This window comes from Coloeus monedula (genome assembly GCF_965178545.1).
Source record: "Coloeus monedula genome assembly, chromosome: 26".
NCBI classification, from domain to species: domain Eukaryota; kingdom Metazoa; phylum Chordata; class Aves; order Passeriformes; family Corvidae; genus Coloeus; species Coloeus monedula.
In genome coordinates this window covers 5,397,330-5,406,637 of record NC_138806.1, presented here as the reverse complement: position 1 = coordinate 5,406,637, position 9,308 = coordinate 5,397,330, and the positions used below count along the sequence as shown (strand labels likewise).

General features: G+C 64.0%; 1 protein-coding gene across 1 annotated transcript; it reads right to left on the bottom strand.

Moving 5' to 3' along the window:
- Window positions 1-1,145: 1,145 nt before the first annotated feature.
- TBKBP1 (TBK1 binding protein 1) lies at window positions 1,146-8,562 on the bottom strand (the record flags this gene model as incomplete). Its single annotated transcript, XM_082297571.1, has 9 exons — window positions 1,146-1,274; window positions 1,586-2,328; window positions 2,992-3,110; window positions 6,951-7,000; window positions 7,160-7,338; window positions 7,420-7,561; window positions 7,947-8,051; window positions 8,142-8,264; window positions 8,341-8,562. 9 exons carry the CDS (start codon window positions 8,560-8,562, stop codon window positions 1,146-1,148), a joined length of 1,812 nt encoding a protein of 603 aa, XP_082153697.1.
- Window positions 8,563-9,308: the final 746 nt, after the last annotated feature.

Sequence of the window (9,308 nt, the reverse complement as noted above, 5' to 3'; positions counted from 1 at the left end):
CCCTGGCGACACGAGCTGGCTCTGTCGAGCCCCCTCTCGTTCCCGACCCCAACTCCATCCCCGGGGGGAGAGAGGGCACCTACAGCTGGACCCCCCCTCTCCTTCCCTAGGGACCCCAAGAGAGGAGACGGCTTCTCCCTCCCCTCCAAGGCATTTTGGGCGCTGGAAAGGTTTTATTGGAGTCGGTGGCGTCGCAGCGAGGGCGGGTCCCTCCAGCCGGGGGGTCCCGGTTGTGGGGCCGAGCCCCCGGCGGTGCGTGGGGGTGTGCGCTGTGACACGGGGGGGACATGCAGCGCGGAGCGGCTCGGTGAGGGGGGACAGTGCTGTGGACCCCCCCTCTCCCGGCGGCTTTGAGGTAGATCGAACGTGGGGGGACGGGGGTGACGGGGTGGGGGGGCTCAGGGGGAGCAGCCGCCTGCAGCCCCCGGCTGGAGGGGGGTGGGGGGCTGGGCATGGGGGGGCTGCTGGGGGGCTGCGCTGTCCCCAGGCCGCACGGGGGGGGGGGGGGGGAGGTCAGGGGGAGCCCCAGGGCTGCGGAGCCCAGTGCAATGTTGGGGGGGTGGGGGGCCCGTGCTGCGCCTCGGGGTTGGTTTCTCAGCAGCATCGTTGTTGTGGGGAGGGGGGAGAATTTGGGGGGGAAGGGGGTGCTTTTAATGTAAAAGAGAGGGAAAATGCTTGAACTGGCGGGACAAGGCAAAGGGGACCGAGAACAAGCAGCTGCCCCCCCATCCCAACCCCGACCCCAACTCTGACCCCAGCGGCCGGGGAAGGGGCGGCCCCTTCCCCTCACCTTCTTCCTGGGGGCCGGATCCGGGACCCGGCTCCTCGGATCCTCCCTGAGATCAAGCAGCGACACTCGAGGGTGCAGAGGACACCCAGGGGGCACAGACGGGTCCCCTCCGGCCACCACCTGGCATGGCGTGATCCTGGTACCCCTACTGGAGCATCCAAACCTGGCACGGGGTGAAGCGGGCGAGAATGAACCCACTCAGAGGGGGCTGGGGGCTCCGGGGAGCTCTGGGGTGAGGGGTGGGAGGCGCTCAGTCTTTCCGTAGCTACTGAAGACTTGGAGGTATTTCGGGAGCTGGGCGCTCCCGGTGTGTTTCCATGCAGCATCCAAAGGTCGGGAAGAAGGGGGGCAAGGCTCAGATCTTGCTGTTCTCCAGGTGCGAGTCGATGTGTTTGACCAGGGCATCATCTGGGTACCCGATGGGGAAGGCCAGCTGGCACAGCGGGCAGCTCCGCACCTCCGAGTCCACCGTCTCCAGCAGCAGCTGCGGGGGCACAGGGATGGGGACGTGCCCGGCATTGGCACCCACGGGTGCAAGAGTCATTAAAACGCACAGAATTCCCCCCAAAAACGCGTGGCGGGGAAGTGGGGAGGGTTGCTCTGATCCCTCTGCGGCGGCCGCAGCCCCCCTACCACCCCCCCAGCACCCTCCCGCTGGCCCCCGCCAGCCGCGACGCCGGGTGGCAAACGGGGGAAACCGAGGCACGCCACCGCGCTGGGGGGCTTCCCTCGATGCTTCCCACCCCCAAACCCACCCCAACGCCCCGCGGGGGGATTGGGGAGCGTCCTTCTTACGTTGATGGAAGGCCAGGACTGGGCGTGCTCGGCCCGGGCATAGGCGGCCGCCGTCCGGTGCACGGCGTCGGCGTCGGGCACGGGGAAGCCGGCGCAGAAGGAGGCGCAGCGGATGGCCCCGGCCTCGGGGCTGGGCGGGCTGGGCAGCGCCCACTCCTCCTCGTCCGACGACTGCTTCTCGAAGCGCACGTGCTCCTCGAAAGGCTCGTGGGCGCTCAGCGGGGCCCCCGCGCCCCCCAAATAAACCTCGCCGTAGGGCCGGTGCTTGGGGAGCGTGGAGGCTTCGGGCTGGAGCCAGAGCGAGCGGCTCTGCTGGTACAGGGCCACGTTGGTCACCTCCGAGTAGCTGCGGCGGCCCTGGAAGCCGGCTTTGATGTGGCGGCTCGAGGGTTTGGCGTAGCCCAGCTCCATCCTCTCGCCGGGCAGGCGGTGCGGGGACGCCGAGGTTGGCGACGGGCAGGGGGGTGGAGGCGGCGCTGGCGAGCGGCGCTGCTGGGCGGGCGACTGGCTGGGGGGTGGCACCGGCGAGCGGCGCTGCTGGGCAGGGGACTGGCAAGGGCCGGGGGCTGGCGAGCGGCGCTGCTGGGCCGGAGATTGGCTCGGGGGTCCCGGCGAGCGGCGTTGGAGGGCGGGAGATTGGCACTGGGAGCGTCCCGGAGGAGCGGGCGAGGGGCACTGAGGGGCGGGCGAGCGGCGCTGCTGGGCTGGCGAGTGGCACTGGGACAGCGGGGAGTGGCGCTGGCCTGGCACAGGAGAAGGGGGACGCGAGGAAAATAATCCACGTTAGCTCGGCGGCTTGGAAAACGTGGAAAATGTGGAAAAATGTAGAAAATGTGGAAAGTGTGGACAATGTGGAAAATGTGGACAATGTGGACAATGTGGACAATGTGGACAATGTGGAAAACGTGCCTCGGCATCCAGGGGCAGCCCAGAGGGGTGGGGGGATGCGGCTGTGGGGACCCCCGGAGGGAGGGGTGATTCTGGCGGCGGAGGCAGCCGGGGATGGATGGGCCCAGGGATGGATTCTCCCGGGATGGATATTCCCAGGAATGCATGGTCCAAGGTGTGGATGCTCCTGAGGATGGGATGATCCAAGGTATGGATGATCCCAGGGATGGAGGTTCCTGGGGTGGGATCATCCCAGGATGCTCCTGGGGCCAATGCTCCCAGGGATAATGGATTGCCTTGGGATGGGATGCTCCCAGGTTTGGATACTCCCAGATGCTTTTGGGATGGATACTCCCAGGTATGGATACTTTTGGCATGGGACACTCCCAGGCCAAGTTGCCTTTGGGGACCGATACCCCCAGCAGCTCATCCCCATCCATAGGACGAGGGCATCCATCCCCTTTTCCCGGTGTTTGTGCCCCCCGTCCCTGCCCGGTAGCCCCCCGAAGCCCCCTCACCGCCGTTGAGGCTCTTTTCCTGCAGCAGCGCCCGCAGGATCTGGCTCTGCAGGGAGCTGAGGTTCCGCAGGCGGCACAGCTCCTCTGTCAGCTCCGTGTAGGCCAGCGCCAGGTTCACCCTGCGGAGCAAAGGAAACCCGGGCTCGAGGGGATTTGGTGGGGAGAAATCCTTGAGCAGGGATTAAAGCCTTCAGCTGGGATTAAAGCCTTCAGTGGGGGTGAAATCCTTCAGTAGGGCTTGACCTCCCCGCTGGAATTTTGGTTGTTTTGGTGGGGGTTTTTTTAATAAATGTAACTAAAAAAGGTTCAGTGCAACGGCCTGGATGGTGCTTCCAGCATTCCTCCAGGAAATTCCTGAAGAAATAATGGCCCAGGGTAAAAAAAAAAAGCCACCTCAGGGTGTCTGAAGTTCCCTCTTTCCACCCCGGCCGACACCACGAGGTCCAGAGGCCAATTCCCAAAGGGGACGCGGTGACTCTGAGGGTGACACAACCCCGGTGTCCCCCCAGAACCAACTCAAAATTCACCTAAATGCAGGGTTTTAACTCAAAAGGGGAAAGTTGTGGCCGCGGATCGAGCACCGGGAGCAGCCGGGAGCATCCAGGAGGGGGGGCGGGTGCTGCTGTCCCCGCTCCCGGCTCTTGGAAGCGCTGCCAAAATCATCAATTCTGCCCCAAGTTGGTGTCGCTTTCCGAGCCGGGACTCTCGGCGGGGACGCAAAGGGAGAAAAGCCCCGCGGGGCCGGGGCTCGGCTCGTCCCGGCGCGGTCCCGCTGAGCCGTTGTGACACCCCGGGGACCCGGAGCCGCCGCTCGTAACCGCAGCTGACAGCGCCGAGCCGGGCCGAGCCCCGCGGCGGAGAGCGGCAGAGAGGTGGGAAAGGAGGAGGAGAAGGAGAAAGTGAGGAAAAGAATGGGAAAGGAGGGGAAGAGCGTAGAGAGAAAAAGGGGGGGAGAAATAGAGAGCAAAAGAAGAAGAAAGAAGAAGAAGAAGAAGAAGAAGAAGAAGAAGAAGAAGAAGAAGAAGAAGAAGAAGAAGAAGAAGAAGAAGAAGAAGAAAAAGAAGAAGAAGAAGAAGAAGAAAAAGAAAAAGAAAAAGAAAAAGAAAAAGAAAAAGAAAAAGAAAAAGAAAAAGAAAAAGAAAAAGAAAAAGAAAAAGAAAAAGAAAAAGAAAAAGAAAAAGAAAAAGAAAAAGAAAAAGAAAAAGAAAAAGAAAAAGAAAAAAAGAAGAAAACGAAAAAGAAAAGGGAGAGGCAAAGAAGAAAAGGAAAAGTAGGAAAAGGGAAAGGAGGAAAAGAAGGAGAAGAAGGAAAAGGAGGAAAAGGAAGAGAAGAAGGAAGAAGAGCAAAAGATAGAAAAAAAGAAGAAGAAAAAGAAAGAAAAGAAGGAAAGAGAAGAAAACCAACATAGACATAAAAAAGAAGATACGGAGAAAAAAGAAAATAAAGAGAAAAGAAGAACAAAAGAAAGGAAAATAAAATAAAATAAAATTTAAAATAAAATAAGAAAACAAGAAAAAAGAAGACAGAGAAACCCCCCCAGTGCCGCCCTGCCAGCCCCCAGCTCTCCTGTCTCAGTTTCCCCTGTGGCCCATCGTGGGATCCAAGGGGTTCCCCGTTCCTCCAGCCCCACCACTGGATTCTGGAGGCTCCTTAAATCCCGGGATCCCCCAAATCCTGGGATCCCCCAAATCCTGGGATCCCCCAATTCCTCCCGAACTCTTACCAAGGTCAGGGAGGAAGCACCGAAACTGCGGCCCCGGGGAGTGACAGTGGCCCTGGACCCCTTCGTGTGCCCCCAAGAGCCTTCTGGGCACGGTTGGTTACACGGGAGGGACACGAGGGACGGTCTTGGTGCCCCTCACCCCCCAAACTGAGCTGGTTTGGGGCAAACGGTGGGATTTTGATAAAAAAAACCACCTCAGATAAGCCTTGAGAACAGAGCAACCCCAAATTCTCCACGACTCTGGCGGGACCCTCGGGATCCCCGACTGTGTCCTGTCCCCCAGGCCCCCCAAAAAACCAGGGGGACACACACAAGACGTCACCCTCGCGTCCCCCAGACCCCTCTTTGCTGCAGAGCTGGAGGAGCCAGGGGTGGGGACGTGCCCGGCATTGGCACCCATGGGTGCAAGAGTCACTAAAACCCACAAAATCCCCCCAAAAACTCAGGGCGGGGAAGTGGGAGAGGTGGTCTGGTGCCCCCAAACCCCCACCCTGCTCCCTCCAGGGTTTTTTTCAATATTTGGCTTCTGGTTTTTCGCGGGAGGGAGAGCAAGAGGGAATGACCTCGAGCTCAGAAAGCCCCCCAAAATGTCTAAACTTCAGAAAAGAAACCAAAAAAAAAGAGAGGAAGATCGGGACGCGGGGGGACCCCCGCCCCACGCGCGCTGCGGCAGAAGCACCAGAAAATCACCCGGAGATGGAAAACGCCGATAAGGCGCTTTTCACACCCAAAAAAAACAGTGGCGGAGAGAAGCAGGTGACAAAAAAGAGCTGAATCGACAAGAAAAGAGCGCGGAGGGAAAAGCTGTGCCCGGGGAGGGGGTGAGGAGCCAGCCCTGCCTCAGTTTCCCCATCCCAGCGTGGTGAGTTTGGGCTTGAAAAAAACGATTTTGGCCATTGGGAAATGTCGATAGAGACATTCGGGAGTTTTAACGTCCCTGGATGTTGTGGGAACGGGGAGAGAGGGGTGGGGGCACAACGTGGGGGTGATCTCGGGAGACGGGATTTTGTGGAAATAAAGGGAATTAAGGAGGGGAAGGGTGGGAAGGGCCACGCCGGCAGAGAGACGGGAGCTCCCCAGGGATGGATCCAGCCCCCGCCTGGATCCCCCCGCTCTGATCTGCACCAGCACGACAGGAAACGGCAACAGCATCCAACACCTCTGGAAAAGGAGGGGATGGATCCAGCCCCCCACAACAACACCCCGGCACCTTCCCGGCCCCGCGTGTCACCTTTTATCTGTCCACAGCTCGGCCCGGGGAGGGGCACCGAGCCCCGCTGCCTCTTCCCGGGGTGGGGACAGCGGGGGAACGAGGCCAGCACCGAGTTAAAGCGGGGACACCGCCACCGCCTCGGTGCCACCGTCAGCCCCTGGGGGTTTAAGGGGTCCGGCCACGGCCCCATTTCCCCTCAGCTCTCGCCGGATTTGGGGTGTTTTGACTCAAAGCCCCAAATCTGTGGGCTCAAAGCGTCTGTCCCAGCACCCCACAATGCCCGGGGATGTCCGGGGAGTCTCCAGAGCTCGCGGCTGCCGCAGAGGGGACACCGGGAAGTGACAGCGAGGGACAGAGGAGGGACCTGTCCCCAGCACTGGGCTTGCAGCCACGGCAAAAGGAAACGCTCCTTTGGGAGGGGTTGGAACAGGGATGGAGATGGGGGAAAAACGGCTCCAAGGAGCCTGGAAATGCTCCCGGGACTGCCCAGGCTGGAATGTGGTCGGGGTGGATCGGTGCCCGGTGGTTGGGATAGTTCGGTGCCACGCGTTTGGCACGGATTGGTGCCACAGGGGTGCCGCGGACTGCGGCCGCACGGCGACGATCGGCGACCCCCGGTGCCACTCGGTGCCGCTCCCTCGGCAGCCGCGAGCCGTCAGTGCCCTCTGGAGGCAGCGCCGAGCCGGCACCGGGCACCGGGACTGCGCACGGCACCGGACACCGGGCACCGGACACCGGGCACCGGGCACCGGACACCCGGACAACACTCGGCACCCAGCACCGGGCACCTCGCGCCCTCAGCCCCGCTCAGCTCCAAACCCCCGTGGGGGGTGCAGCGGGTGATTTTGGGGTGCGGGATCCCCCCACTGCAGCACTTCAAAGCGGGGAACCCCCCCCGGGACCCCGCCCAACAGCGTTGGCACCCTGCGTGTGATGTCCCACAGCCGGTCCCGTGTGTCCCCACCCCGTCCTGCCAGCGCGGGGCTCCCCCAGCCCTCGCCCCAGTCCCCTCCCAGCACTTACTGGTCGTCGCCCACCTTCTTCACCCAGGCCATGTCCCGCTCCGACTGCTCCTGGGGACAGCAGACACCCTGTGAGCACCCGGACCCCCACCCACCGAGGGTAGCGGGGGTCCTGTGGGGTCAGACCCTGCCCCATCACCCGCTCCCAGACACCCAAACCCCACCCACCCGGGACTGGGGGCGGTCCCCACGGCCGGCCCTGCCCCGTACCTGCTGCCGGGTGTCCCGCAGGTGCTTCAGCTCCGCCTGCAGCCTCTCGCATTCCGCCTTGAGATGCTCCTCGCGGTGCTGGGCGCGCTGGTTCTCCTGGCGCGCCGCCTCCAGCTCAGCCTCCAGCCGCGCCGGCGCCTCCAGCCCGCGGCTCTGCCAGCCCCCGGCGCGCTCCAGCACTGCGGGCACCGCACGGCTCAGCCCCCGGCACCGCCGCGGGGTCCCGGGGGCCGCGGCGAGGCGGGGAGGGGACGGCTCACCGTGGCTCAGGCCGGGGTTGGGGTGCAGGGTGATGAAAGGCACGTCCTGGGTGCCCAGCCCGGGGAAGGCGCCGCCGTCGCGCTGCCGCAGCTGCTGCTCCAGGCTCCGGATGCGGCTCAGATGCGTCTCCACCAGCGCCCGCTGCACGGGGAGGGGACAGGGCTGAGCCCGGGCGGCGCTGCACCCCCTCCCCGGGGGTTATCTTGCCCCCTAGCCCGGATTTTGGGGTCTCTTTTTGGAGTGGGATCGATCTGGTGACAGAGGCAAGGCAGGAGTGGCTGCCTGGCTGGGAAGGGTGAGCCAGGGAATGCCCGGCTGACCCTGGCAGCAGGACCCCGGAGCCGGGAGCATCCCTCGGCAGGGCGGGAGCGGGGAGATGGATAAACCTGAGCCACTGCATCCCTACAAACCCCAACGTGCCTGAAACGCGGGCGAGAAGCCACAATCCCCCCCGCAAGGACCCATCCCCCAAGGATGGGGACACCGTGGGCCCGGAAGGGCACCGTGCCCTGCTGCCGGCACCCACCATCTCTCCCAGCTCGGTCTCCAGGTCGGCCTTCTCCACGCACAGCTTCTCGTACGCCTGGATCATCTCCTCCAGCTGCTCCTCCCGCTCTTTGCTCTTCTGCAGCTGCCGGGGGAAGAAGGTGGAGGGGGCGTGGGGTGGGTGGGCAGCTCGGGGACCCCCCCACGGCTCCCCAGACCCCCCGTCCCCGCTCACCTCGTGCTGGAACTGGTTGAGCTGCTGCTGCAGCGACGCCTTCTCGCTCTTGAGCAGCGACGTCTCCTTGGCCTCGTAGAGGGAGAAGATGTGCTCCTCTCCGAACTCGCCGATCAGGGGGTACTGCGGCCGCGGGGCAGGCGGTCAGCGGGGTCCCCCCGGCCCCACACGCCCCCCTCGAGCCCCCCTGACCCCTCACCTTGACCTCGTACATCTTGAGCCGGCGCTTGAGCGTGGAGTTCTCCCTCTCCAGCCCCGTGAGCCGGTTCTTGATGTCGTCGTAGGCGGTGATGAGGGCGAAGTGCGAGGCCGAGCACATCTCGCCCGAGAGGTCGGTGTTGGGGCTGTCCAGCCAGTCCTCGTCCGGCCCCAGCGCCTCCTGCGTCAGGATGCTGATGTCGTCCTCGAACATGGAGTCCATGTCCAGCCTGGAGGGACACCGGACACACACCGGTGACACCGGGGCAGGCCGGGCTCTGGGGACACTGGGGTGGGATCCAGGCTGGGGCAGGGGGAGCCCAGGTGGGTCAGAGCGGGCTCTGAGTGAGCTCAGCCTGTCCCAGTGGCGATGGATGACAGCGGAGGGACGGTCCCAGGAGCTGCCACCAGCAGCGGCTCCAACCCCACACGGTCCCTTGGGGTGACAAGGGGACACCGGCCGTGGCATCACCTCTGTCCCCACCGAGGAAAGGGGGGACAGAGCTCCTGACAGCCCCCCCAGCCTCCATCAGGACGAGGGTGGGAGCAGAGAGCACCCCCGGCAGAGCCCCCCGGGGGGCACACGGTGACTTTCCTCACGTCCCCTCCCGGGAACGAGCACCAGAAATAGCGTCCGGTGCCGCTGCCTCCCGCCCCGTGCCGCACGCGAGCTGCTTCCCGGCCTCCCACGCCTCGCGCAGCCGTGCCCTAAATACCGGCGCTGCCGCTCACCCCCCGGGAGCCACCTGGCTCCGGGCACCGTCCCCAACCCCTCCCGGGGGACCCCATCCCGCCCGTCCCGCTCTGCCGCAGCTCTGGCCCCCGCACGAGGGTTCGGAGTGGCCGAGGCTTCCGGAGCCGCTGCCTCCGGTGGCTCCCGGGATGTTTCCCGGTGGGAAAAGCGTCTCAAGCCAGCCCAGCCCTCTCTGGCACTGTCCTCTGTCCCAGTTGGGGACCCCTCGGGCAGCG